The sequence below is a fragment of the Antechinus flavipes genome, chromosome 6, assembly GCF_016432865.1.
Source record: "Antechinus flavipes isolate AdamAnt ecotype Samford, QLD, Australia chromosome 6, AdamAnt_v2, whole genome shotgun sequence".
Classification (NCBI taxonomy): domain Eukaryota; kingdom Metazoa; phylum Chordata; class Mammalia; order Dasyuromorphia; family Dasyuridae; genus Antechinus; species Antechinus flavipes.
Window position 1 is genome coordinate 258,172,000 of NC_067403.1, and position 27,131 is coordinate 258,199,130.

The window sequence follows — 27,131 nt, forward strand, 5'->3', positions numbered from 1 at the left end:
TTTGCCGCCTCCCCAGTCTGGTGCCCGTTCCCCAGAGGACACGGATCCCGAGCTTTGGCCCGGACAGAGACGACTCCCTCTTTTTGTTATTCTCGGGTCCAAAGGCTCCTTCTCCCCTCGGATTATTTGTTTCTTTCAAACGAGCTGAAATCCGATCCAGCTGCTGGAGCCGGGCGGCCGGGAGGCTTTCATCTCCTCTGTTCAAAGGGCCGGGGAGCTCAAGTGTCCTCGCCCAGAACATTTGTGCTCATCTCCAAACAGACCCGCACCTTATCTCCCCTCCTGCCTCCACCAGGTCATTAAACTGGGTTTTGATGTTGGACTGTGGTTTTATCCCCCACGGGTGGTTTTTATCTCCATTTGACTTGTCACCAAAAAGACTGAGCCATGAAGTCTCCAGTGTGTGTGTGTCCTGGCAGCGTCTCGGCCGGCGGCTGGAACAATGGGCGTCCAGACCAGTGGGCAGCCGGACTAGTGGGCGTACCAGAGAGGAGCCCCTGCGGCCAGACCAGTGGGTGTTTGGACCAGTGGGCTGCCAGACCAGTGGGCAGCCGGACTAGTGGGTGTCCTGGACCAATGGGCGTCCAGATCAGTGGGCAGCCGGACCAGTGGGCATCCCAGAGAAGAGCCCCTGCGGCCAGTCTCTCTCCCCCAGCCTATCCAGGGACACAGAAGTGTGGCGTGTTCGATCGTCACTTTATGAAATCTTTTTATTGTATCAACGGGGAACCTGAGCATCCAAGCTAAGTGACTTGGCCAGGGGCCCATGGGTAGTAAGGGAGAGGGTGGCGCTGGAATCCAGTTCTGCCTTTCGCTCCTTTACTGCCTTTCATGTGTTCTGAGCAATAATCAGATAAACCAAACGTGAGTGACGAGCGGACGTGGAAGATGGGGGGACACAAGGAAGCATCCTCCTCTGGGCCTTGCTAGAGACTCCCCCAGCGCCGCCTGCTTCCCCAAAGCACCAAGCTCACTGTGGACGCCAGGCCGGGGACGGCCCTTCTCTTGCTTCTAGGATAAAATACCAACCCTCTAGCTGGGCATTAAGGCCGCAGGCTGTGGGGCCCATTTCCTGCTTGTTTAATCTCTCCACACTCTATTTCCATCCAGTGGCCTGGAAGTGAAGTGCCATCCCCCTGCCCAGGTGGGCCCCTGTGCCCAGAACAGACGCCTTCCTCCCCTCCGCATCCCGGGGTGCCCTGTGAACCACCCGCCCTGTTTAGTCTTCCCTGCTTCCTCTCCCCCACTTGTTAACAGACTCTCCGTCTTGAAGCGAGCATCCCTTTGCCTGCACATCATCCATATTGGTCTGGGTGTGTGTCCCTCCCCACTAGGGAGCGTGCCCCCCCACTAGGGACCGTGTCCCCCCCACTAGGGAGCATGTCCCCCCACTAGGGAATGTGTCCCCGAGGGCCGGGACTTGGTCTTTGTGCTCTGGGAACCGGGAGCCGCATCCTACGGGTTCGCCGGATTCAGGGGGGGTGCCCCTCGCTTCTGGCGTCCCCCGACGGCTTTCTGTCTTTTCCAGGTGATCAACGTGGACGGCACCCGCAGGAGAACCCTTCTGGAAGACAAGCTCCCCCACATATTCGGCTTCACCTTGCTGGGGGACTACATCTACTGGACCGACTGGCAGCGGAGGAGCATCGAGCGGGTCCACAAGGTCAAGGCTGACCGAGACGTCATCATTGACCAGCTGCCCGACCTCATGGGGCTGAAAGCCGTGAACGTGGCCAAGGTCATCGGTGAGAAGGGGCAGTGGGTGCCCACTGGTGGGAAGTGGGGGGGAGGAGCCTCAGGGTGGGGAGAGGAGGAGAGGGAGGAGCCTGGGAGGGGAAGGATCTGTGGTCCCTTTAAGCCCTGGAGAAGTGTTTAGCATCAAGCTAGCTCTTATATGATCTTGGGGCATCATGGGAAATGGAGATCTCCCTTCAGCTTCCAGTACAAATTTAATGTGTGAAAATTCAGGTTTAAATAGAAAAATAATCAGGGGGGCTTCATTCATGCTTCACTCTTCCTGAGGGGTCCTGACTCCTCGTCCCTGGAGGCGCCGATTCCACAAGTACCAACAAGCATTTATTGAGTGCCTACTGTGTGCCAGACACTGGACTAGGGGCGTAAGGAAAGACAAAAACACTCCCCTTGTTCTCACGGAGCTCGTATGCGAGTAGAGTGGGGGGTGTAAGGACCCACCTGGACGCTGGAGGCTTAGGGGGCTCCGGGGCCAGGCAGCCCTGGAGGCAGGAGGCGCCCGGAGCCCTGAGGGGCCCAGGGGCTCGGCCCCAGTTACACAGCCCGAGTCCAGGCGTCTTCTCTGGGACTCCAGGATGCTCGAGGCAAGTGGGCAAAGTGAGAATTAGGTTAGAACGATGCCCTCTGAGACAGCACGTCCGTGTGTAAAGTGACGGCCACCTAGTCAGGCACTCATTCGTTTGTTCCTTCATTCATTCCCGGCTTGTAGTGGAGGCAGGGGCGTGGTTTCCCCGAGCCCCCTGCAGAGGGCTGGCCCCCATGAATGATGGGAAGAACCGTGGCTTTTGAGCTCTGGGACTCAGATTAAAATTGAGAGATGGGGGTCGGTCTGAAGGAAGCCAGAGAACTCGTCGGTTTCTCAAAATAATAGAGTCTTTGGTCAACAGCAGAGACAAAATCCAGACCCCCGCGCTTGTTTGGGAACTGAGGAGAGATAGAATTATAGAATGGATCAGAGCTCCCTCCCCCAGGGAGGGACCGTGGAACATAGAACATAGAACACTGAGCTGGGAGGGACCGTGGAACATAGAACATGGAACACCTGAGCTGGGAGGGACCGTGGAACATAGAACATAGAACATGGAACACTGAGCTGGGAGGGACCGTGGAACATAGAACATGGAACACTGAGCTGGGAGGGACCGTGGAACATAGAACATGGAACACCTGAGCTGGGAGGGACCGTGGAACATAGAACATAGAACACCTGAGCTGGGAGGGACCGTGGAACATAGAACATAGAACATTGAGCTGGGAGGGACCGTGGAACATAGAACATAGAACACCTGAGCTGGGAGGGACCGTGGAACATAGAACATGGAACATTGAGCTGGGAGGGACTGTGGAATATAGAACATAGAACACTGAGCTGGGAGGGACCATGGAACATAGGACATAGAACACTGAGCTGGGAGGGACCGTGGAACATAGAACATAGAACACTGAGCTGGGAGGGACCGTGGAACATAGAACATAGAACACTGAGCTGGGAGGGACCGTGGAACATAGAACATGGAACATTGAGCTGGGAGGGACCGTGGAATATAGAACATAGAACATTGAGCTGGGAGGGACCGTGGAATATAGAACATAGAACATAGAACACCTGAGCTGGGAGGGACCCTGGAACTTCCGATGGGACCAAAGCTGGAGCCCAGGATTCCCCCGGGCAGAACCGCTCCTCCCCGCGCCCTCGGCGACCCCCCGGCGTCCTCGGGCCCGGCCGGGCGCTCTTGACCAAGGGGCCGGGCGCTCGCTTCCAGGCACCAACCCGTGCGGGGAGAAGAACGGCGGCTGCAGCCACCTGTGCTTCTTCACCCCCCACGCCGCCAAGTGCGGCTGCCCCATCGGCCTGGAGCTGCTCAGCGACCTGCAGACCTGCATCATCCCCGAGGCCTTCCTGGTCTTCACCAGCCGAGCCGCCATCCACAGGATCTCGCTGGAGACCAACAACAACGACGTGGCCATCCCGCTGACCGGCGTCAAGGAGGCCTCCGCCCTGGACTTCGACGTCTCCAACAATCACATCTACTGGACCGACGTCAGCCTGAAGGTAGCGCTTCGCACGGCCCCGGCCGCCAGGAAGGCCCCCGGAGTGGGAGCCGGGCTGCGGGGGGAGGGGGCAGCTGGGAGCTGTAGGGCTGGGGGCGGGGGGTCCCACCCTTCTGAGCCTCTCCTGGGGTCTTGGTCCCAGAGAAGCTGTTTTACTGAACCGCCTCCCCCCGGGCTCCTTCCCCTGTCTGGGAGGCCCGGGGGCTTCCTCAGTGTCACGTTCTTACACGCCTTAAGTAAGACTCTGGGTGATGAGGTAGGCCCCTTATATTGGGAGCTGAGAAGCCCTGTTATAACCTCTTTCTTAGGATGGCTTTCCTCTTAAGTACTTACTTAAGTACTTAAGTACTCTTCCTCCCTCTCTCTCTGTCTCTGTCCCTCTCTCTCTGTCTCTCTTTTTCTCTCCTTCCCTCCCTCCCTCTCTCCCTCCCTCCCTCTGTCTCTCTCTGTCTCTGTCTCTTATCTCTCTGTCCCTCTCTCTCTCCGTCTCCCTGTCCCTCTCTGACCCTCCTTTCCCCCTCTGCCCTTGCAGACCATCAGCCGGGCCTACATGAACGGGAGCTCGGTGGAGCACGTGATCCAGTTCGGCCTGGACTACCCCGAGGGCATGGCCGTGGACTGGATGGGCAGGAACCTGTACTGGGCGGACACGGGCACCAACCGCATCGAGGTGGCGCGCTTGGACGGGCAGTACCGCCAGGTTCTCGTCTGGAAGGATCTCGACAACCCCCGGTCCTTGGCCCTGGATCCCACCAAAGGGTGAGCGTGCCGGCGGGGGCCCGCTAGGTGGTCCCCACCGTGGATGGGGGGCCGAGACTTCGGGGTCCCCCGGGGGCGGGACGAGCTGGGCTTGAGATCCCATTGCTGTCTCTTCCTGGCTGGGCGACGTGGGGCGAGCCGCTTTACTGCTCTCGGTCTCAGTTTCTTCGTCTGTGAAACGGGCATAAGGATTCCCACGATGCCTTCTTCTCAGGGTGTGCTGAGGATCAAATGAAGCAGCATTTCTAAAGTGACTTGAAAACAAATTTTAAGATTTCTATTTTAATGATAAGAACCTGGCAGACACAGCCTGAGGTAAAGAGCAGAAAGGAGGGCGGGCCCGGAAGTCTCTTCTGTTAGAGAATACAGCCCGTTTAGTGCCGTGGCGCCCTGGGCGCCCTCCTTGCCAGTGCCCCGTCCCCAGCGTGAGCCCCCGCTCTGCTTGAAACAGGCCTCCCTGACCCCGGGACCCGCTCTGGGGTGGGGAGGCCCTTGTGGAGGCAGCGGGAGGTTCCTGGTTTGGAGTCAGGACCGAGGGTCCAAACGCTCCCAGAATCAGTCTCCTCATTTCCAGGAGAGACAGAACCTAGAAGGAAGGAAGAGTTCTGGAGACCCCGGGACGGGCTGGGCCCGGCATCACCCCCGGGCCAGGGACAGGTTTCGAAAAGCCATGACTAACCAGAGCATTAAAGGCAGCGTTTCCAAATGTCTCACCTGCGTTAAGCTAAAGGTCTCCTATGGCCTCAAAATCGGGTTCTCTTGTCTCTCTGTCTTCCTTTTTCTCTCTCTTTCTCTGTGTCTTTGTCTCTTTCTCTCTCCGTCTTTTTCTCTGCCTCTCTCTCTCTCTCTCTCTCTCTCTCTCTCTCTCTCTCTCTCTCTCTCTCTCTCTCTCTGCCTTTCTCTGTGTCTCTGTGTCTTTCTCTCCATCTGTGTCTCTGTCTCCCTTTGTCTCTACCTTTCTCTCTGTCTCTGTTTTTATCTTTCTGTCTCTGGATCCCTTTGTCTCTCTCTGCCTTTATCTCTGTCTCTGTCTCTCTCTGCCTTTCTCTGTGTCTCTGTGTCTTTCTCTCCATCTGTGTCTCTTTCTCTCTCCATCTTTCTCTCTGTCTCTGTCTCTCTCTGTGTCTCTGTGTCTTTCTCTCCATCTCTGTGTCTCTGTCTCTCTCCATCTTTCTGTCTCTCTTTTTCTTCCCCCTTCACTCTCTTCCTCCTCCTCCCCCTCCCTCTTTTATCATTAACGGGTTCCGGGTCGCTGATGTTCCTTCCGGTCCCCCTGTAGGTACCTCTACTGGACAGAGTGGGGCGGGAAGCCCAGGATCGTCCGGGCCTATATGGACGGAACCAACAGCATCACTCTGGTGGACAAAGTGGGGCGGGCCAACGACCTGACCATCGACTACGCGGACCAGAGGCTCTACTGGACCGACCTGGACACCAACATGATCGAGTCCTCCAACATGCTGGGTAGGAGTGTGACTTTAAGCGCCAATTCCCCGACAGTGGGGGTGCGGGCCATGGAGTGCCCAGCCAGGGAGGGCAGGGCAGCGGACACAAAGGGGGGCAAAGGGCTCCTGGGCCCGCTCAGAGTCTAGGCTTCCTAAAGTGAAACAAACACCAGGGCAAGTCTTTCCCTATATCTCGGAATAGTTTAGTTCCACCAACATTAATTAGGCCCCTTCTGTATACCAGGCCCTGTGTATACAGGGAAGCACCAATAAAAGAAGCAGCCATCTGTCCCCAGCGAGCTCACTGTGCACAGCACGGTCCCTTCAGTGGGCAGGGTTTGCTGGAGCCAGACTCCCTCCCTCTCGGCCGGGCCCACATTTCTGTCTGTGCCTTCCTCTAGAAAAGGAACCAGGCTGGGGAGCACCTGGATGGGCCCCGGCCCTGGAGTCCCGTAGCCTCATGGGTAAAGGGGGTTCCTCCCTATAAATGTGAGCTTGGGCACACTGGCTGTGTGGGGGAGGAATTCTGGGTAACGGCCAAAGGCCCCCGTCCGCCTCTGTCCGTCCGCCTCTCACTTTATTGTGGTCTCTTGTTTTGATGGTCGGTCATTTCCCAGAATTCCCGAGCCGGCAGGTGGTCCGAGTCAGACCCGATAGTCCAGGGTGCCCACTAAGGGTCAGCTAGCTCCGGCCCGAAGTCCTCCGGAGAGAGAAAGTCCCCGGTCCCCCCAGGGGGGCTGCAGCCACGCTGGGGCTCACGGCTCGCGCCTCCCCTGGCGCCTTTGCCTTCCCATCATTGTTCCTCCTGCGCCAGGGGAGAGTGAGGGGCCCGAGGGCCGCCGTCCACATTTCACAGGAGACCAACGAGGCTGACGGCAGCTGAGAGCGTCCCTTCCTGAGGGCGGGCCCGCTGTTCTGTCCACTCTGCCCCCTCCCTGCCCTCGGGGTCCGAGCAAACCATGTGTGTGCACACAGAGACACACACACACACAATACATGTGTTCACGCGTGTGCACACAGACACACACGTACCCACACAGACACACACCTGCCTCCCAGTACTTAGTGTCTGTGTGACTGCCTCAGTTTCCCCACCTGGATAGTCACAGCGCTTCCCCGCCGGGGTGGGAACCATCTGTTTCAGCAGGTGGAGACACTCTGAGGGCCCCGGTTCCCAGGACGTCCACACTGCCCCTGAGACTGACCATTTGCGACCGGGGCTGGCGCGGGGGTGGGGAGGCTCCCAAGGAGCGTGTGGGCAGGAGCGGCCTCCGAGTGCCCGCCAGGCTGAAGGTCCAAGAGCCGTCGGGCCGCCCTCGTTGCCGTGTGTGTGAACCCAGACTTTCTCCCGGCCCAGCCCGGGACACGGAGTCGCTGCCGGGGGAATCGTCTCGGAGAGACTGGAGACCCCCCCACCCGGGGAAGGAGACGCCGGACCCTGAGCTCCTTCCTCGGCCCAAACTACTGAGGGTTCCGACTCTGCTGCAGGGAGTGAAACTCCGGGCCGGCCCCGGTTTGGAAGCCCCTCGTTCGCTCGCCCGAAAGGTGACTTTGTGGACAACCTGCCAGGGCAGGTGCTGCCAGGTGGTCAGAGGCAGCAGCACAGTCCCCACCTGGGCTCTAACACAGGGGAGTCGTTGCCGTCTTCTTGGAGGACAAAGGACAACAATCGTCCGAGCGTGAGGATCAATGATTCACAGACGGGGAAACTGAGACCCAGGCTCGGGGGCGAACGTGATGTCCCATCACTGCAGACTGTCCTGAAGTCGACCACACAGGGGGACACGAGGGCCAAAGAGTCACGGGCTTCAATCCGGACCCTTCGCGTCCCCCCAGATGACGCCACTGAGGGCTGATCTCGGGTGCCTGCGCCCATCGCGCGTCCCAGGGGCTTCACGATGGCCACCTTCCGTGTGGCCGCTCCGCAGCCGTCTCCATGTGTGTCTGGGGTACAGCTGTGGTCCAGATGTCGGTGGCCGCTGTGACTCTGATGGCCAAGAGAACCAGAAAGCCCTGCTGTTGTGGTGGGGGGACATTACTGATGAGCCCACCACTACTGACCCCTGTCCAAGGTGCTGGACGCCCCCAGGACTCCAGAGCAGAACTGATCTTCATTGAGCTAAACCAGGAAGTTAGAAGATGATACTGAGACTGTGCAACAGTTACTTCCATGACTTTGAGCATGACTTTCTTCTTTCCTTCCCTCCCTCCTTCCTTCCTTCCTTCCCTCCTTCCTTCCTTCCTTCCTTCCTTCCTTCCTTCTTTGTTCCCTCCTTTCCTTCTTCCCTTTCTTCCTCTTCCTCCTCCTCCTCTTCCTTCCTTCCTTCTTTCCTCCCTCCTTCCCTCTCTCTTTCCCTTCCTTCCTAGGTTCCTTCCCTCCCTTTTTTCTTACATTCCTTCCTTCCTTTCTCCCTCCCTCCCTTTTTCCCTCCCTCCCTTTTTCCCTTTCTCCTTCCTTCCCTCTTTCCTTCTTTCCCTTTCTTTCCCCTTCTCCTTCCCCTTCCTCCTCCTCCTCCTCCTCCTCCTTCTCTGTCAGACTTAAGTGATCTACCCAGGGTCACACAGCTAGTGGCGTCTGAGACAAGCCTCCATGAGTATGAATGACTCCATTTATCAGACAAGCAAACAGAGAATCACAGAGATTAAATGCTTTGCTTGGGGGCCCACAGTCAGGATTGTCAGAGGTAACATTTGAACCCAGCTCTTCTTGAAGCAAGTCCAGCCATCTCTCTGGGAACTCTCCAACATCCAACAAATTCACGCAGATGATGTTGGGCTTTTGGGATCCTGTTAGCTTTGTACAGAACCACTCGAAGGCTTTCCTGAATTTGTGGCAGTTCTCGCACATTTTCCGAGTCCATGGCAATGTCCCTTCATGCAAAAGAAGCCACTGGATTGGAAGCCAGAAGACCCGAGTTCAAATTCCAGCTTTGTTCCTTGCCAGTCACATGACCTTAGGCGACTCCCTTGGGCTCTCTGGATCTCCATTTCCTCCTCTAGGAGGTGACTTCCAATGACCCTTTTAGCCCCTTCCAGATCCAAGTCCAGCCCTCCTTTTGTGTCATGATAAATGAAGATTCTGGACTAGGTGACCGCAGTCTGGGGGCTGGGGGCTGGGACAGCCTCCAGCCATTGCCCTTTGCCCTCCGTGAGGGGAACCAGAACCTCCGGATGGAGCCTGCCTCCCTCTGATGGTTAGCGGGCATTTCCTGGTTTCTGGGAGCTTGTCTTCTGATCCCTAACCCAACGTACCTTTGCCCCTTCAGGTCAAGAAAGGATCATCATCGCCGACGACCTCCCGCACCCCTTTGGGCTGACGCAGTACAGCGACTACATCTACTGGACCGACTGGAACCTCCACAGCATCGAGAGAGCCAATAAGCTTACTGGCAAAAACCGGACGCTGATCCAGGGCCATCTGGACTTCGTGATGGACATCCTGGTCTTCCACTCCTCCCGCCAGGACGGCCTGAACGACTGCGTTCAGAACAACGGACACTGCGGGCAGCTGTGCCTGGCCGTCCCCAATGGCTACAGATGTGCGTGTGCGACCCATTACTCCCTGGATCCCAACCACAGGAACTGCAGCTGTATGTGCCTCGAACCCCCTTCGGTCCAGTCTCCCCGAGAATCACTGGGGCGGGTGACCGGGAGGGGGGAAAATCGACCTCCTGTCCACTTAACAGCACAGCACGTTGGTTCTCGAGCGAACAAACGGGCTCAGCCCTTCGGCTTGGTCAGTAAATACCTATTATGTGCAGACAGAAGGAAAGGAAGCGGGATTGCTGTCCAGGAGCTTGATTTAGTTCTGGTTTGATTTAATACAACTGTGCTGGAAAGGGGAAATATAATTTGGGGAGATCGGGGGGAGTCGGGAAGACCCCAAGAGGAGGCGAGATCTGAGCCAGCCCTTGTGGAAATTTGGGATTTTAAACAGAAGAGGGAAGGAGACGGAGTGGGCCAGTTAAGTGGGTGCAGGGCCCAGAGGCAGGAGATGGGGTTTCCCGTGTACACTTTAGAATCAGTTGGATTTTATCTTAGAGTGTAAGCTACCTGAAGGTAGGTTCTTGCCCCATGTCCGGGTGCCTCATGTACTTAACAAACAGCTTCCGTGGAAGCCGGCCAAATGCACGAGAACCTGCTCGGACACCTCCTGGTCCCCTTTGTCTCTGAAATTCTCTATTCTGAAAGTTTCAGGGACTAGAATAGATCTAGATAGTTCTTCAGTGGGAGCAGCAACTGCTGCTCTAGGATTCTGGAGACACAACCGTCATCCAGCTGGGTGCCTCAGTCTCAGCCTCCAGGCGGGATGCTCAGTCCAGGCGGGCGTCAGGGGCTGGTGTTGTGGGCAGCTTGACTCTAGGCCGAAAAACAAATGACCCGGTTCTGGGCCGAGAACGGGCGCTCGGGGTTTGAGGAAGGAATCAGGTCCTCCCTAGGCTAGAGTCAAAGCCCCGGAGGGGGCATCCAGCGCAGGGGGGCTCTTCCTGGCATCCGGGTCTTTTTCAGTATCTAGAAAGGAGCCGGAGCCTCGCCTGGCACCCCAGAGTAGGACGCGGGCGCCGCGACCTGGCTTCTCTCACCCGACTTCTCCTTTTCCCCTTTCTGACCCCGGCATTCAGCGCCCACAACCTTCTTGCTGTTTAGTCAGAAGTGCGCCATCAGCCGGATGATCCCCGATGACCAGCAGAGCCCGGACGTGGTCCTTCCGCTGCACGGCCTGCGCAACGTCAGGGCCATCGACTACGACCCGCTGGACAAGTTCATCTACTGGGTGGACGGGCGGCAGAACATCAAAAGGGCCAGAGATGACGGCAGCCAGGCAAGTCTGCCCGCCGGGCCTTGGAGGGGGCAAGGGGCGCTCTTGGGGCAGACAGCCCTCTAGAGGAGGAGGAAGAAGAAGGGAAAAAGAGAAGGAAAAAGAGAGGGAGGAGGAGAAAGAGGAAGAGGGAGAGAAAGAGGGAGGAGAAGGTGAGGGAGGGGAGGAGGAAAGGAGGAAGAAGAAGAGGAAGAGGAGGAGAAGGCGAAAGAGGAGAGAAAGAAGGAAGAGGGGGAAGAGGAAGAGAAAGAGAAGGAAGAGAAGAAGGAGGAAGAGGAAGGGGAGAAAAGAAAGAGAGGAACAAGAGGAGGAGAAGGAAGAGAAGGATAAGAGGAAGAGAAGAAGAGGAGAAGGAGGAAGGGGAGGAGGAAGAGGAAGAAAAGGAAGGGTTTGAGGAGGAGGAAAAGGGGCAGGAGGAAGGTGATGTTGATGAGGCTGCCCCTAGCTAGCATTTAAGGTTTGGGAGACGCTTTACATTTTGTCCTACACCCCGGGGTAGTGGGAACTCTGTCCCCATTGCACAGATGGGGACCCCCTCCAGCCTCTCCAGGTCCTGAGTGTCTGAGGCTGCTCCTAGGCTGGCTCTGTGCTCTCTGCGCCCTCTTGTGGCCTCCAGGAGGGTCAGTTCAGTGTTGGGCCAGTTCTGTCTAACTGTCCCCTGAGCCCATGGCTTGGTGGCAACAGAACCAGCCTCTGAGCTCTTCCCAGCCCCAGCTCTCCTCTGGCTGGCCTGGATTTGGACTCGGTTATGCATGAAGGCTCCGGGCTTTCCAGCCCTTGGCCACGACTCTTCTGCGTCCGAGGAAGGCGCTCAGGGCGCATCTTGGCGTGGGAGGTGACGTTCTCTCTCGTCTCTTGATGGGGATGGCGTGCTGGGGCCAGAAAGTGCTGACTGTTGGGTGGGTGCTTCCCCACAGAGAAGGCTGTTGGGTCTAAGTTGTCCGAAGAGCCCTGGAAAGGCTGATCCCACTGGGCCAGGGCCCTGGAAAGGCTGATCCCACTTGCGCATAAACAGCTTAAAAGAGAGGGCCCTTTCGGAGATGTTTTAAGCGCCTTAAGGCAATTTGGAAAGTTCCCTTTCCAGCTTTTCCCCCAGATCCTTAGCGATGATGCGAGTGGGGAGCAGCTTGGCTTCCTGAGGGACCGAGTCTCTCCTGTGGTGGAAGAATAACTAGATAGTTGGATGCAATCTCCTGTTTAGGAGGAGGCTTTGTATCAAGTACAATCTCTCCCTGGAGATCTAGCCTTGGCCCAAAATGAGGTCCCCCCAAAATGGAGCAGCTTACACCCCCATCTCTCGCCTCTCGGGGAGTCCTTTGGAATCCTGGCTGGCCTTTGAGGGGTTTGAGGGCCAAGGCCGGTCAGAATGGGGGAGCTTCAGAGCCCCATAGACATTTCCATCCTGCTCTGCTCTCGTAACCTTGTCTGAGTTCGTAGAAAGCTTCCCAGGCTTCTCTGGGATCCCCATCATCCTTTCTCTGACTGCGAGAAATCCATCGTGCTCATGGCTGGAGTATGCTCAGCCATTCCCCATTGGCGAGGGCCTCCACATGCAGCATGTGGCGGGATCGGCGGCTCGGGCTGCGCCTGGAAGGCCAGCTCTGACTCGTTGGCCCCGGGCAGGCCAGTATCCTGTCCCCGGGCGCCCAAACCGCTAATCGCAGACCAGGCATCAGTCTGTACTGATTGAGGCTGTTGCCTCATGGGGAACCGTTCATACCAGTGGTATTAGTTTCACTCCAAAGTGAAGGGAGCCTGTTCTCCTGGCACAGAGGGCAGTGCCCACTGCCGGGCCACGTGGAGCCCCGGGGAACCTGCTCCTGGAAATTTGAGATGATGGAGAGCAGAGAGCTGGGCTGGCTCAGGGAGTGCCTGTGGTGGGGGTTCGGGGATTATTTCCAGACTTCTCAATGTCAAGGAGAGGGTTGGCCATGGGGCCTTTGTGGCCCAGGTCCCTGGATGATAATAATAACTATAGATCACATTTATGTGATGCTTTTCCCCTTCCTCTTCCTTCTTCTTCTCTTCCTTCTCTTTCTCTTCCTCTTCCCCCTCTTCCTTTTTTTTTCTCCTTTTTTGCCTTTTCCTCTTCTTCCTCTTCTTCCTCCTCCTTTCCTCCTCCATTTTACAGATGGAGAAACTAAGGCTGGGAGAGATTTAACAGTTTGTCCATGGTAGGATTTGAATCCAGGTCTCCTGGCTGATTTGATCTTCAGACCCACTGGACCTTCTCTCCCCAGTAGGGTGTAAGCTCCCTGGGAACAGACACTGAGCAGGCTCTCCTCAGTGCCTGCCACCTATTGGGTGCTTGCTGTTTCCTGAACAAATTACCCAGCAGTTATTAAGCACTTGCTGTGTGCCGGGCTCCACAGAGCCCCAGGCTGGCTACGAGTTAGCGAGAGCTCTTCACCCGCTCCAGGAACCCATGGCCCGGGCCCCTGGCTCTGAACTCTCTCTGCGTCCTTCCCCACAGCCTTTCGTCGTGACCTCCGCCAGCCAGGGCCAGGAAAAGCAGCCACACGACCTCAGCATTGATGTGTACAGCCACACCTTGTACTGGACCTGTGAGGCGACCAACACCATCAACGTGCACCGGCTGAACGGGGAAGCCATCGGCGTGGTGCTGCGCGGGGACCGCGACAGGCCCCGGGCCATCGCTGTCAATGCGGAGCGCGGGTGAGGGCCCAGGGAGTACCAGGCTAGCCCCCATCAGCACAGGTCCTAGTGGGAGGATCCCGGGCGGGCCCCCTCTCAAAGGCATTATGCTGGAGGGGAGCCACGAGCACCCAGCCCCCGGCGTCCTGTAGTGGTTGGCTGGAGTTTGAAGGGAATATTGTGCTGAGTGCTCAGCGAGCCATCCTAGAGCGATTGTTGCTACCAGCCACCCCTCTGAGCCCTCTCTGAGAAGGACCAATTATCCAAACTTTCAGCTTACCACTCCCAGGCTGGCCTTTCCCATTACTGGACACCACCCATTTTAAGAGGCTCCTCTGAGTTGCCCACTCCCTGGACCCGTTTAAAATGACCGTCCCCCTCCCTCCTTCCCCATGTATGAGTGCTGGGTCTGCAGTTGGCAGACTGCATCATCATCCCGGGCTCCCGACTCCAGGGCCAGATCCTGGGCCAGATGGCCTTCAGGGTTACCCTGTGAAGGAGCGAAGATGAGAATGACCACATTGTTGCCCCTGGAGGCGGCCAGGGGGAGGACACCTGCACCAGCTGCCCCCTCACGGTCCATGTCTGTCCTTGGCAGGTACATGTACTTCACCAACATGCAGGACCGGGCCGCCAAGATCGAGCGGGCGGCCCTGGATGGCACCGAGCGGGAGGTGCTCTTCACCACTGGCCTCATTCGGCCCGTGGCCCTGGTCGTGGACAATCATCTGGGCAAGCTGTTCTGGGTGGACGCCGACCTGAAACGCATCGAAAGCTGCGATTTGTCAGGTGAGTGCTCGGGCGGCTTCGGTCTGCGGGTGGCCTAGACCAGCCTCACCCCCTATCGAGGTCTCGGCCCCCAGTGAGGCCTTTTCAAGGGCCTCGCCTGTTCAGCACACGGGTCCCCCAGCTTGCACGGGATGACCAAGGCAGGAGACAGTCATGTGCCCTCTGCTTTCAGAATTTAGGGTTACCACAATATTGAGGGAGTTCAGGGCCAGTGTCCATATCACCCCAAGTCCCAAACTCTAGGAAACTTCTAGGCAACTCTAGGGCTACCTAAGGACTGAAGGGCTCTTTGGGGGGCACTGAGGAAAATGTCTCTCCCTTCTTTGGGGGTATTTCTAAGCATCTCTTAGGATCTTGAAGCTGGGTGGCCCAATCTAGTTGTCCCCCCAAATTGAGGTGGGCTCCTCAAGCCCCTGAAAAACACTTGCCAGCCCTATGACTGTAGGTAAGGCACCCACAATTCCTCACTTGGAAATGGGGGTGCTAAGGATAGCGCTCCCTCACAGGGTTGGACTGTCGTAGAATACAACATGATGCTATCTGCAAAGCACTGACCCTCAAGGGCCTCAGCCTTGTCATTACATCATTGTTGTCAATGGTCAGAGGCAGTGGTTCGTGCCAAGAGGCAACCCAGAGGCCATCCCACCTCTGGCAAATGGTCCTCCCTTTATATGATGATTTCATATTTATAGATTTATGTTATAAAACCCAAATTGCAATATATAAATTATAATCATCACCACAAATATATATTTATATGATGATTTCATGACTTTGTATATTTAATATATTTATTTCATATATATATATATACACATTTATATATTACGCTGTATATTAATGATTATCATTGTTTTGTACATCTACGTATATTTACTTATCATATATATTTATATATTATACCATATATTTATATGATGATTATCATTATTTTGTACATTTACATATATTTACTTGTCATATGTATTTATATATTATACCCTATATTTATATGATAATTATCATTGTTTTATACGTTTACATATATTTACTTATCATATATATTTACAAATCATACCCTATATTTATATGATTATCATTGTTTTGTACATTTACATATATTTACTTATATATGTATTTATATACTACATTGCATATTTATATGATGATTATCATAACTATATACATTTATATATATTCACTTATTACATATTTTTCTATTTCTATAATGATTATTATAATTTTCTAAATCCACTTCCTAATGGTCTTGAGGGACTCCAGGGACCACTCCCCCTCGCCACAAACACACAGGGTTGAGTCTAACCCAGGAACAATCTCTGTCTTTTTCAAAATTTTTCTTTCTTTCCTTAATATTTTCATTTCCCCAATTCCACGTAAAATACCTTCTTACATTTGTTTTTCAAATTTTGAGTTCTAGATTCTCTCTCTTCATCCTTAACCTCCCTCTTCAATGAGAAGGCACGTGTGAAATTATGGTAAAAGTTTCCATAAAAATTAGGTTGTAAAAGAAAACCTAGATCTGCCCCCCCAAAAAATCCTCAAAAAAATATAAAATATTTAAATTTTAAAAATTAAAAAAATCAGGTTTCCATCTGTATTCAGACACAGTCAGTTCTTTCTCTGGGAACAGACAATGTCCACCTAAGTCCTTCAGAGTGGCCAGGGATCAGGCCTTTCAGCGAGACGTTCTGGTCCTTCCTGCAGATGTGGAGCGTTCCCCCGCTGAGGGCATCTCGCTCTTTGGCGGGTGTTTAAGAGGACCCAGCTGGTAGCGAGTCCTTAACAGGAGAGCACTGATTGCCTGGGCAAGGGTGGCAGGCCGTCTGCCTTCTAGACCGGGGTCTCCGTCAAGGTGCCCTCAGGAGCCGAGGGGTCCCAGGGCGTCTGGCGCCCCCCTTGGGTGACCGCCCGTCTCTTCCAGGCGCCAACCGCGTGACTCTGGAAGACTCCAACATCGTGCAGCCGGTGGGCCTGACCGTGCTGGGCGACCACCTGTACTGGATTGACCGCCAGCAGCAGATGATCGAGCGGGTGGAGAAGACCGGTGGCTACAAGAGAACCCGGATCCAGGGGCGGATCTCTCACCTCACAGGGATCCACGCCGTGGAAGAGGTCGACATGGAGGAGTTTGGTAAGGGGGCCTCTGGGCCTTCTGGAGGTGGGGGCAGTGGGAGGTGGGGGCCAGTGGGAGGTGGGGGCCGGAGGGACGTGGGGACAGCGGGACGTGGGGGCTGGCGGGAGGTGGGGGCCGACGGGACACAGGGGCCGGCAGGACGTGGGGGCCGGTGGCGGTGGGGGGCCTGCTTAACACTAGTTTTGTTGCATGCAGTGGAGTGGAAGGAGCGCCTTTCTCAGGGCCTCAGTTTGCTCATCTGTAAAATGAGATGATCCTTCAGGCCCCGTACCGGGGACGTCCTGGGCAGGTGCCCTGAGGGCACGCTAGGGCCGAGAGAGGCAGACTTGGGCCTTTGGGGGCTGTGGGACCTCGGCCCAGGTGGTCTGCCTCAGGTCCCACAACAGGGATCGCCTTCCTTCCTCAGCTGCCCATCCGTGCTCCCGAGACAATGGAGGCTGCTCGCACATTTGTATCGCTAAAGGAGACGGGACGCCGCGCTGCTCCTGCCCCGTGCACCTGGTGCTGCTGCAGAACCTCCTGACCTGCGGAGGTGGGTGCTGGGCCCTCGAACCTTCTGAGGCATGAGACTGCTCCGTGCCTCAGTTTCCTCATCTGTAAAATTCACTGACCTCCAGATCTGGGATGAACCAGATCTCGGCAAGCATCTGAAAGATCCGGCGGGGGTTGTGTGAGTGTGAGTGTGAGTGTGTGTGTGTATGTGTGTTCTGTGTGCGCGTCTGCCTGGATGGACGCAGCAGAAGCAGTGACCTGGGCCAGCTCGCTAAGGCTGGCTCATGTTCTCCCCTCCCCCAGAGCCTCCGACGTGTTCCCCAGACCAGTTCACCTGCGCCACGGGGGAGATTGACTGCATCCCCATGGCCTGGCGCTGCGACGGCTTCCCGGAGTGTGATGACCACAGCGATGAGGCAGACTGCCCTGTGTGCTCAGCCTCCCAGTTCCAGTGTGAGAAGGGCCAGTGCATCGACCTGCGCTGGCGGTGCAACGGCGAGATCGACTGCCAGGACAAGTCCGACGAGGCCGATTGTGATGGTACGAGGACACCTCTGCGTGCTGGGGACCTCCCACTGCGCATCCCTGAGCACCCACTGTGCGTCCCTGAGCACCCACTGTGCGTCCCCGAACACCCACTGTGCGTCTCTGAGCACCCACTGTGCGTCTCTGAGCACCCACTGCGCATCTCTGAGCACCCACTGTGAGCACCCACTGTGAGCACCCACTGTGCGTCCCTGAATCCACTGCGTGCCCCTGAGCACCCACTGCACGTCCCTGAGCACCCACTGTGCGTCCCTGAGCACCCACTGCGCGTCCCTGAGCACCCACTGCGCGTCCCTGAGCACCCACTGTGCGTCCCCGAGCACCCACTGCGCGTCCCCGAGCACCCACTGTGAGCACTCACTGTGCGCATCCCCGAGCACCCACTGTGAGCACTCACTGTGCGCATCCCCGAGCACCCACTGCACACTGGGTGGGGGATGGGGGCTGGGCTGCCAAAATGGAAGGATCCCCGCCCTTGGGAAACTTCCATTCTTGTCCCATATCCAGGAAGGGATTCTGAGGGGGGAGGGCCTGAGACCTGCAGTTAGGCCGGGACGGATGAAGGCGGGTACCCGTCTGCCTGGACCCCCTCGGCCCCCATTCCCTTTGATAGGGAAAGGAATGGAGATTCTTGTGGAGAGACCCAGACAGCTTTCCCAGAAGTCTCCTTGGTCCGAGGGTGATTGAGTAAGGGACTTGTGCCTCAGTGGGCCCTCCGGCCTCTTCCAAAGGGGCGTTCTGGGAGGACTGGCGCCTCTGACTCTGTCCGGGGCCTGGGGGACCTTCCCAGATCGTTGGGTGCAGCTTGGGTGAAGGTGCCAACATGGAGTCATCAGATGGGGAGGGAGGAGCCTGGAGAGGAGAGAGGGTCCTCAAGAAAGAGGAGGAGGAGGAGGAAGAGGAGGAGGAGGAGAAGAAAGAGGAAGAGGAGGAGGAGGAGGACAGGCCTTTGGAGCTGGAGGGTAAGGCTGGGCAGGAAGAGGCCATTGGAGCTGGCAGAGATCATCCTCCCGCCACCCCATGCAAACTCTGGGAGGGCACCCCAGGCTCTTGCCTGCCCCCTCCCAATAGAGGGCCCAGGAGACCCTCACCCACATGCCTGATGATGTTGATCGGATGACAAAGTGAGATCCAGGGGCTCGTGGAACACTTAGCGACATTCAGGAGGGCTCTGCGTCCTTGGCAGCAGGGAGGGCAGGCGTGGGCACAGGGCATGGGCACAGGGCGTGGGCACAAGCGGGCGCGGGCAGGCCGGCTCATCCCGCCCTTTCTCGCCTCCAGCCATCTGCCTGCCCAACCAGTTCCGCTGCGCCAGCGGCCAGTGCATCCTCATCAAGCAGCAATGTGACTCCTTCCCGGACTGCATGGACAGCTCCGACGAGCTCTTGTGTGGTGAGTGGGGCCGGGGGAGGGGAGGGCGGGGGGCAGCCTGGAGTCTGGACCCCGGCCAGTGCCTCATGGTCCAATCCCGTGCACGTTGTAAGTGCCCGCCGCGTGCCAGAGGCCACGCGGTCCCGATTCTGGGGGGCTTTGAATGTGCGTCTTCCTAAGGCTCCCGCTGGCAACCCCTCCCTCGGCCTCTCTAGTGACCAGTGCTCCAGAATAAGGGGTTGGGGGCCCACATTGAGCGGCTCCACCTTGGACTTTCCTCCTCCTGCCCAGCCTTGCCCTCCAGCTCCAATGGCCGCTGCCTCCTCCTTTCTCTCCTCCTCCTCTTTCCCCCTTGCTCCTCCCCACCTTCCTCTGCCAGCCCCGTCGCTTTCCGAGTCCCCTTGACTCTTGCCCTGGGTTTTGGCAGAGATCACGAAGCCCCCCTCGGACGACCCCCCCTCCCACAGTAACGCCATCGGCCCAGTCATCGGGATCATCCTCTCCCTCTTCGTGATGGGGGGCATGTACTTCGTGTGCCAGCGGGTGATCTGCCAGCGGTACACGGGGGCCAGCGGGCCCTTCCCCCACGAGTACGTCAGCGGCGCCCCTCACGTGCCCCTCAACTTCATCGCCCCCGGCAGCTCTCAGCACGGCACCTTCACAGGTAGGGGAGAGGGGCTGCGGGGGGAGGGCGGGCACCGAGGGCCCGGGACCCCGGTCTGGCGTTCCTGCCTGCGCCGTTACCTGGCCCAGCCGGACTGGGCTCGGTCCTCGGGCTGGAGGGCGCCCCCCCGAGGCTGTGGAATATGGGGCGCGGCCCGTAGGGACGGTGGCCAGAGAGGGGGCAGAGGGGAGGCGCGTCTGCCCCCCTGCCCTGGCAGGCCCAGAACCCTCCGAGGGGCTGGGCCCGGGGCCAGGCCTGGGTCCTGCATCCTGCCCTGGAGGACGCGCTCTAGGAGGTTTGGGTCGGCGGGAAGGGGTTGGGAGAGATCGAGGCCACAGTGAAGGGCCCTGGGACACTAAGACTTAGCCTGGAAGAGAGACGTTTCCCAAGGGACTGTGGGAGGTCAGACCTGGGAGCAGTCGGGGGAGGCCGGCTCAGGAAGGAAGCTGGCCACTGTTCCACGAGGAGTGGGCCGCCGGCCTTGGAGGTTCTAAGGGCCCCCCCGGGTCACCGGCCCAGGGTGGGGGACGGGACGATTGTGGGCCAGATGGGCACCTCCCTCCCCCCCGGAAATTCTGGGCTTTCCAAGGTCTCCTCGGGGGTGCGGCCGGGGGCGCGGCTCACTCCAGAGAGGAGCCAGGTCGGGAGCCCCCGGCACACCTTGTCCCCCATCTTTCTCCAGGCATTTCCTGTGGCAAGTCCATGATCAGCTCCATGAGCCTCATGGGGGGCAGCAGTGGCCTGCCCCTCTACGATCGGAACCACGTCACCGGGGCCTCGTCCAGCAGCTCGTCCAGCACTAAAGCCACTTTATACCCGCAGGTGAGCGGGAGGGGGCCGGGAGGGAGCCATGGCTGGTGGCCTCTTCTCCCATCCCCCCTCCCAGAAGGGGGGCAGGCGTCACAGAGCCCGAAAGCCCAGTTGTCAGAGAGTGAGGGCCAGGCTCCCCTGAGCGCCCCTTCCTTCCCCTTCTCTTTTCTTCTTTTCTCCCTTCTCTTTGCTCTTCCATGAGCTCTGATCTTCAGACTTTTCACCAAGTACGGCCTCCCATTATGAACTCTGCGCCAGGTGCGGAGAGGGGCTCTGGGCCCTGAGGGTGTGAGGGCAGGATGACCCGAGTCCGCTGTCCAGGCTTCTCCTCTGGGGCCGGGTGGAAGCCACACACGGTCTCCAGAGACGGCCCCGGGGGCCGGGCCTGCCAAAGCCAGAGGGCCACACTGACTGCAAGGTGACAGGAGGTGACAGATGGGGCCAGAACGACCTCGGGGAGACCAGATGTTGGTGCTGGACTCCTGGCCCCCAGCACTGCTCCAGCCTCGGGCTTGCTACAAACCGGGCCCTTTTCTTGCCTTGGACTGTGATGTTCTCAAAGGTCTGGCGCCTCTCAGCTCCGATAGCCAGTGGCCAGGAGGGGGGCTCAGATCTCGGAGCTCCCCGCCAGCTTCCCGGGGGCAGAGCCTGGTCCCCCAGCTCCACCCTCTGCAAAGGAAGCGACCGGTATGGACCCAGGGCTGGGAGTCCGGTGGGATCCAAAGAGCCCCTGCTGATGTTCCTAGGAGGCGGCTGCCCCGGTGGAAACTCTCCAGTCTGGCTGCCAGGTCCCAGGCCGCGGCTGAAGGGAAGCACCCGGACAGTGGGGGCCGGCCCTCTTGGGCTCTCTCCCATGGGGGCCCCAGCTCTCCAGTCCTGGCCTTTTTATCTGATCCAGCCCTCTGGACTTCAATGGACGCTCAGAATTGTAGAGAAAGGAGCCTCTTGGGGCCCGGGGGAGCATCAGCCTGCTGGAAGTCACTCCACGTCCTCTCGGCCAATGGTCACCGTGGAGGATGGGCCCGAACCCTGGGCTGGAAACCGGCTAGAATTGGGAATTGTAATAAGCCGCGGGTTCCCATCATTCTCGCCGGCCCGTCTGCCCATTACCTCAGATGATCCAGAGCTGGGTTTGTTGGCGTGAGAACTTCCGAAACGACAGTGTGGCAAGGGCTGGTTTTTAGCGATCCATTAATTTAATGACCTAAAACATCAATTCTGATGAGCAGCAAAAGCCCATTGTCTCTCCCGAGACGCAAAAGCCGCAGGAGGGAAGGGTTCCTTTCCATTAACAAGCATTTATTAACCACCTACTACATGCAGAGCATTGTCGGAGGCCGCATTTACAGACGAGTTTTGAGAGCCCCAGCCGGGCTGCCGTCTGAGTCTGTGAGATCACATCTGTTAAGTGGTACTACGGGAATGTCAGCGACGTTTGTATCATGGCCACTCTTGTTACCTCCTCCCGGGAAGAGCCGATACAGCGTTGGTCAGTCGTTAGGGATTCATTAAGTGCCCACTGTGATCCAAGCACTGGGCTAAGCCTTGGGGAGATAAACCGAGGCAAAAGCAGGTCCCCATCCTCAAGGAGAGCTCGATCTCATTGGGGGGACAGCAAATTATATGCAGGGATAATCTGAGAGAATCAAAAAGTCAACAGAGGGAAGACCAAGGCAGGAAAGCTGGGGTTGGAGCAAGCTAGGGAAGCCCGTGGGCAGAGAGGAGAAGGGCCGCTTGCAGGAAGAGCCATAGAGTGGACATGGGTATGTCCCACGCCAGGAGCAGCCACGGAGTCAGTGTCCGGTGCGTGAGGAGGATGTGGTGGGAAGTGTGAGCTAGAGGAAGATGGGAAAGGTCGGGGCTTCTGGACTCCCCCTTTAACAGTATTTTAGTTTTCAATCACCTGGAAAGATAGTTTGCCACTTTCATTTTTATTATGATTTTGAGTTCCCAGTTTTTCTCCCTGACCTTTCTGAGCAGCAACCCTAACCCTAATAACCGACATGATCCAGGTACAGCCCTTTAAAGCGTATTTCGATATTTCTCCTGGTGTGAAAGAAAAACTAGAACAAAAGGAAAAACCTGAGAAAGAGAAAGCAGAAGTAAGAATCGAATGCTTACATCCGCACTCGGTCTCCGTCGTTTTTCCTCCGGAGGCAGATGCAGTTTCCATCTCAAAGCTGCTGGAATTGTCCTGGATCTCCACGTTGCTAAGAAGGGCCACGTCCATCAGAATTGAATGTCACATAATCTTGTTGCTGGTTCTGCTTCCTTCACTCAGCATCAGTCTTTCCAGGCTTTTCTGAAATCAGCCTGCTGATCTTTTCTTTTTTTTTTTCCTGAGGCAATTGGGCTCTCTTGGCAGAGATCCTGCAGTGGTTAGCTCATTTTGCAGATGAGGAAACTGAGGAAAGCAGAGAAACAACTTGTCCAGGTTCACATAGTCAGGAAGTCTCTGGTCTACATTGGAACCCATGAAGATGTTTTCCACTCTGTGCACTGTGGCTTCCATTGACTATTTCCTTTCTCCATCCTGATTCCCACCTCTAACCTGACTCTATTCTTAACGATTAAGTCAGTGCACAGGTTGTTTCTCCAGCAGAGGGCAGGCTCCTGGGGCGGGGCGGGGAAGGGTGTTTTGCTCTGTCTGATTTCCTCAGCACATATTGTGCTGGCCAAGTTCCTGGATTCCCTAAAATCTAGCTGTAGATCCTCGAGGGCTTAGAACCCCTAGACGAGATGACCGTAATCCTCAGTTATGATTGGGTTTGTGTTGCGATCACTTCTGTGGATGGCTTGTCCCACGAGGACTCGGGGAACTTGCATCTCTAGGAATGCATGTGGCCCGGCAGTCCGCGTGGGATTCCTGGGTTTGAGCCTCCCCGGTGGCCCTTCTGGGGGCCAGACTGGTGCCCAGTGGGAGGACACGGAGGGAAGTGGCACGATGCATGTGAGGGTAAAGATGCCGAACCTCTTGTTCTTTCTCCCCCCAGATCCTGAACCCTCCCCCCTCTCCCGCCACCGACCGCTCTTTGTACAACACGGAGATGTTCTACTCTTCAAACATTCCTTCAACCACTAGATCGTACAGGTACGCGGCTCTGCTCCCAGTCACACCCACGGGGCCGCAGAGTAGGGTCCCCGTGGCCTGGGGAGGAAAATGAGGCTCTTGATTTGCTCGAGGTCCCTCAGCAAATTACCGGCAGCAGTGGGCCTGAGATCCAGGTTCCCGGTTCCCGTTTGTGAGCGACTCCTCACTTACTGATTTACTAGGACCTCAGAGAGGGGGCTGGCCAGAACATGAGGATGTTTAGTCCAGATGAGGGAGCCGAGGCCCAGGAAACCTTAAGCAGCTTGCTCAACATCCTAAAACAAACAAAACTATTTATTTTAATTGATTTGTTTCTAAAATTTAATCAATTAATTATTTATTTAAGTAACTTAATCATTAAATTTAAACAAATTAAATCTAGATCCTCTACCTGCAGGGTCTACACCACACCGGGGTCTCCTCCCCATAACCATTATTCCCTAGGATTAAATCATTCCCTATCCATCCTCTGCTGGTGCATTGGCCCAAGCCCGACCCAAAGGGCTGGCAAAGTAGCAGCGGGGCAATGGGGAGGGGGTCTCTGAGGACACCCAGGATTTCCCAACCAGGGAGCTGTCCAGGATGAAGGTCTTGTGCCCCCTTGTGGTCAGTCCTAGGAACAGCTTCAGCAGGCCCAGTGGGGTTTGGGAGTCCACCCAGGAGCCAGGGCTGATAGGGGAGGCTCAGGAAACATTGTGAATGGCGGTAATAATGGTGATGGTGAGCTGGAGGTGACCACAGGGCCGTCCTGTCCCATGCCCTCATTGTTTAGATAGGGTGAAATGATTTGCCCAATCAGGTAGATTGTGGTGGTCAAATGCAGGATTTGAACCCAGGGACATGAAGTTCTGTAAAGCACTCATGAGTGGCTATAAGTAAAAATATCCCCATTTCACAGAAGAGGAAACTGAGACTTGGACAAGGTGCTTTGAGCTAGCTGGGACTTGCTCCGAATAATTGGATCCCAGATCTCATCCTCCAGGTCCGGACCTGGGCGTCCCACTTGGCCCCCTGTCACCCGTCTCTTTTCCTCCTTCCCTTTGCAGACCGTACATCATCAGAGGGATCGCTCCCCCCACGACCCCATGTAGCACAGACATATGCGACAGCGACTGCACGACCAGCCGATGGAAGGCCAGCAAATACTATATGGATCTGAACTCGGACTCGGACCCCTACCCGCCCCCTCCCACTCCCCACAGCCAGTACCTATCCGCCGAAGAGAGCTGCCCACCGTCACCCGCCACCGAGCGGAGCTACTTCCATCTCTTCCCGCCCCCGCCCTCACCCTGCACGGACTCCTCCTGACCTCGGCCCCGCCACCTGGGCCTGTTTCCTCCCCTTCCCCTTGTAAATATTTTTAAATATGAACAAAGAAAAAATATATTTTATGATTTTAAAAAAAGAAATAAATATGGTTGGGATTTTAAAACACACAAAATGTGAATAATACCAGGGTGGGCTGGGCTGTGAAAACTTTGTACAGTGGAAAAATATTTATAAATTTAATTTTTTTAATTTAATTCCCTTTCTTTCTGTGCTACTTGACTTGGGTTCAGAGCCTCGAGTGGGCGTGCCTGTGGCGTGTAAGTGCTCCCCGAGACCTCAGTGGGTTTTAGTCATCAGCTCATTCAGGTTCATCTTTGATGGCTGAACCAAAGATCCCACGGGATTGTGGGAAGGCAGAGATTACTCAGGGTCAGTAGTAGTGAAGTCACACAACCTCCCAGTGTGAAGGGCCTGCAGAGCCCCTCGAGCAAGTGCTCCCTCCACAACAGCCTAAGTTGGAAAGTCCCCCATAAGTGGGAGCTCCCCACCGTCCGCCTGAGGCAGCCTGCGAGGGTCAGGGAAACATTTCCTCAGTGGATGTCCTTTATTTCTGAAAAATGGACAGTGGGACCTTTCTGAGAAATGGACACTGGGAAATGGGCAGTGCCCTACCACAGTTAAAGAAAGGGAGGGGCAAATTAACCCTCGGCACTTTCCCCCAGAGAAGGAGTCCCAGGAGGCTACAGTGAGAATATTTGAGTTGGCTTTTTTTATCCAAAGTTCTACCCAATTGGAAATCTTCATTTCCCAGCACTTCTAGGCCGAGCGTGGTGGGCTTAGACTCAGTGGGGACCGAGGAAGCCTCCTCCTTGTTGTGTCCAGTTGTTTTCCAGTTATGTCCAACTTTCCAAAAGTTGGTCAACGAACACGTGTTGAGTCAGAAAGCTTCCCCAGCATCCTGAGTACCTGGTGTTGAAGTCAACCCAGCAATCTGTGGAACATCAAACTATAAAATGGTGGCTGGTCAGCTCCTGCCTCCTCAATAGCCATGTGGGCGGAGAAGTAGGAAAAGGGATGGAGAATCCTCCACAAGTTTCCCTTTGAGAGTTGCTCCTTGTAGGATTGAGGGCCTTGCTGAATGCCCAGTAAAGCAACCTGGGTCTTCTCACTGTATATGAAGGCAGAAGAAAGAAGGAAATTAAAGGGGAGGGGTGAATCCCAGTGGCTGCCTTAAGAGGTAATGAAAGGAGTTGGGGGAGGAGGTTTTCACATGCCCCAAAGCTATAAGAAGCCACATTTCCTGGGCCATTAGCCCCTCACTTGCTACTAAAGACAAGTATTTGCCAAAATGTTCTCGTGGAAATTATTGCATCTTAGGTGCCAACATCAGCTGCTGAAGTCACAGCTGTGGAGAAATTCTATGAAAAACTTGATAAGACTCTCTAAGTTTTTAAAATAATATTTTATTTCTTCCCCAATTATAGGTTAACACAATTTTTATTTTTTTTTAATCTTTTGATTTCTTTTATTTTTTTATTATAGCTTTTTATTTACAAGATATACGCATGGGTAATTTTTCAGCATTGATCCTTACAAAAACTTCTGTTCCAACTTTTCCCCTCCTTCTCCCTCCCCCCTCCCCCACACGATAGGTAGTCCCATACATGTTAAATATGTTAAAATATATGTTAAACACAATATATGTGCACATATCCATACAGTTATTTTGCTGCACAAGAAAAATTGGACTTAGAAATAAGATAAAAAGAACCTGAGAAGGAAATCAAAAATGCAGGCGGACAAAAACAGGAGTGGAAATGCTATGTTGTGGTTCACACTCATTTCCCAGAGTTCTTTTGCTGGGAACTCTCTAGGTTTTAAAAATAATACTTTATTTCTTTTCCAATCACAGGTTAACCCATTTTTAAAGCATTTACTTTTTTTTTTTTAAACTTTGAGTCCCAAATTCTACTCCTCCCCCTCCCTGAGATGATAAGTAATTTGATACTATACATATTAGGCTATGAGGTTTTTCCCCCCTTTTTTATTGTTTTCCTTTTTTTTCCTAGTTATACATGTATCTTAAATTTTTTGAAATACACATTTCTTTGTGAATTATGTTGGGAGAGACAAAATAAAAGAGAAAAAACACGAGAGAAAAAAAGAAAAGGTGGGGGAGGGAAGTGAATCTAGCATGTGTTGATTCACATTCAGTCTTCATAGTTCTCTCCCTGGATACAGAATGGTATTTTCTATCCAAAGTTTATTGGGATTGCCTTGGATTACTGATCTGTTGGAAGCTCTGTGAGCCAGCTCCAGGTGCAATATCAGGCATGCTGGACCTGAAGTCAAGAAGTCCTGCATTTGAATGTGGCTTCAGACAATTATTTAGTGTCTTATTTGTCTTATTTAGACAAGTCACACTCTCCACCTGTAAAATAAGAATAATAACAGCATCTACCCCAGGGTTGTTGTGAAGATTG

General features: G+C 55.4%; 1 protein-coding gene across 1 annotated transcript in view; it reads left to right on the forward strand.

The window, feature by feature from the left end:
• The window catches only part of LRP5 (LDL receptor related protein 5), a 109,617-nt gene extending 84,715 nt beyond the window's left edge, over positions 1-24,902 (forward strand). Inside the window, exons 8-23 of the mRNA XM_051966639.1 lie at positions 1,529-1,745; positions 3,516-3,805; positions 4,337-4,563; positions 5,843-6,027; positions 9,275-9,598; positions 10,631-10,830; positions 13,301-13,503; positions 14,081-14,271; positions 16,193-16,402; positions 16,812-16,937; positions 17,201-17,437; positions 18,725-18,835; positions 19,242-19,478; positions 20,161-20,300; positions 23,282-23,379; positions 24,426-24,902. Of these exons, the coding sequence (XP_051822599.1) occupies positions 1,529-1,745; positions 3,516-3,805; positions 4,337-4,563; positions 5,843-6,027; positions 9,275-9,598; positions 10,631-10,830; positions 13,301-13,503; positions 14,081-14,271; positions 16,193-16,402; positions 16,812-16,937; positions 17,201-17,437; positions 18,725-18,835; positions 19,242-19,478; positions 20,161-20,300; positions 23,282-23,379; positions 24,426-24,687 (3,258 nt within the window). The 3' untranslated portion in view covers positions 24,688-24,902. The remainder of the gene's footprint in view (positions 1-1,528; positions 1,746-3,515; positions 3,806-4,336; positions 4,564-5,842; positions 6,028-9,274; positions 9,599-10,630; positions 10,831-13,300; positions 13,504-14,080; positions 14,272-16,192; positions 16,403-16,811; positions 16,938-17,200; positions 17,438-18,724; positions 18,836-19,241; positions 19,479-20,160; positions 20,301-23,281; positions 23,380-24,425) is intronic.
• The last annotated feature ends 2,229 nt before the right edge of the window (positions 24,903-27,131 follow it).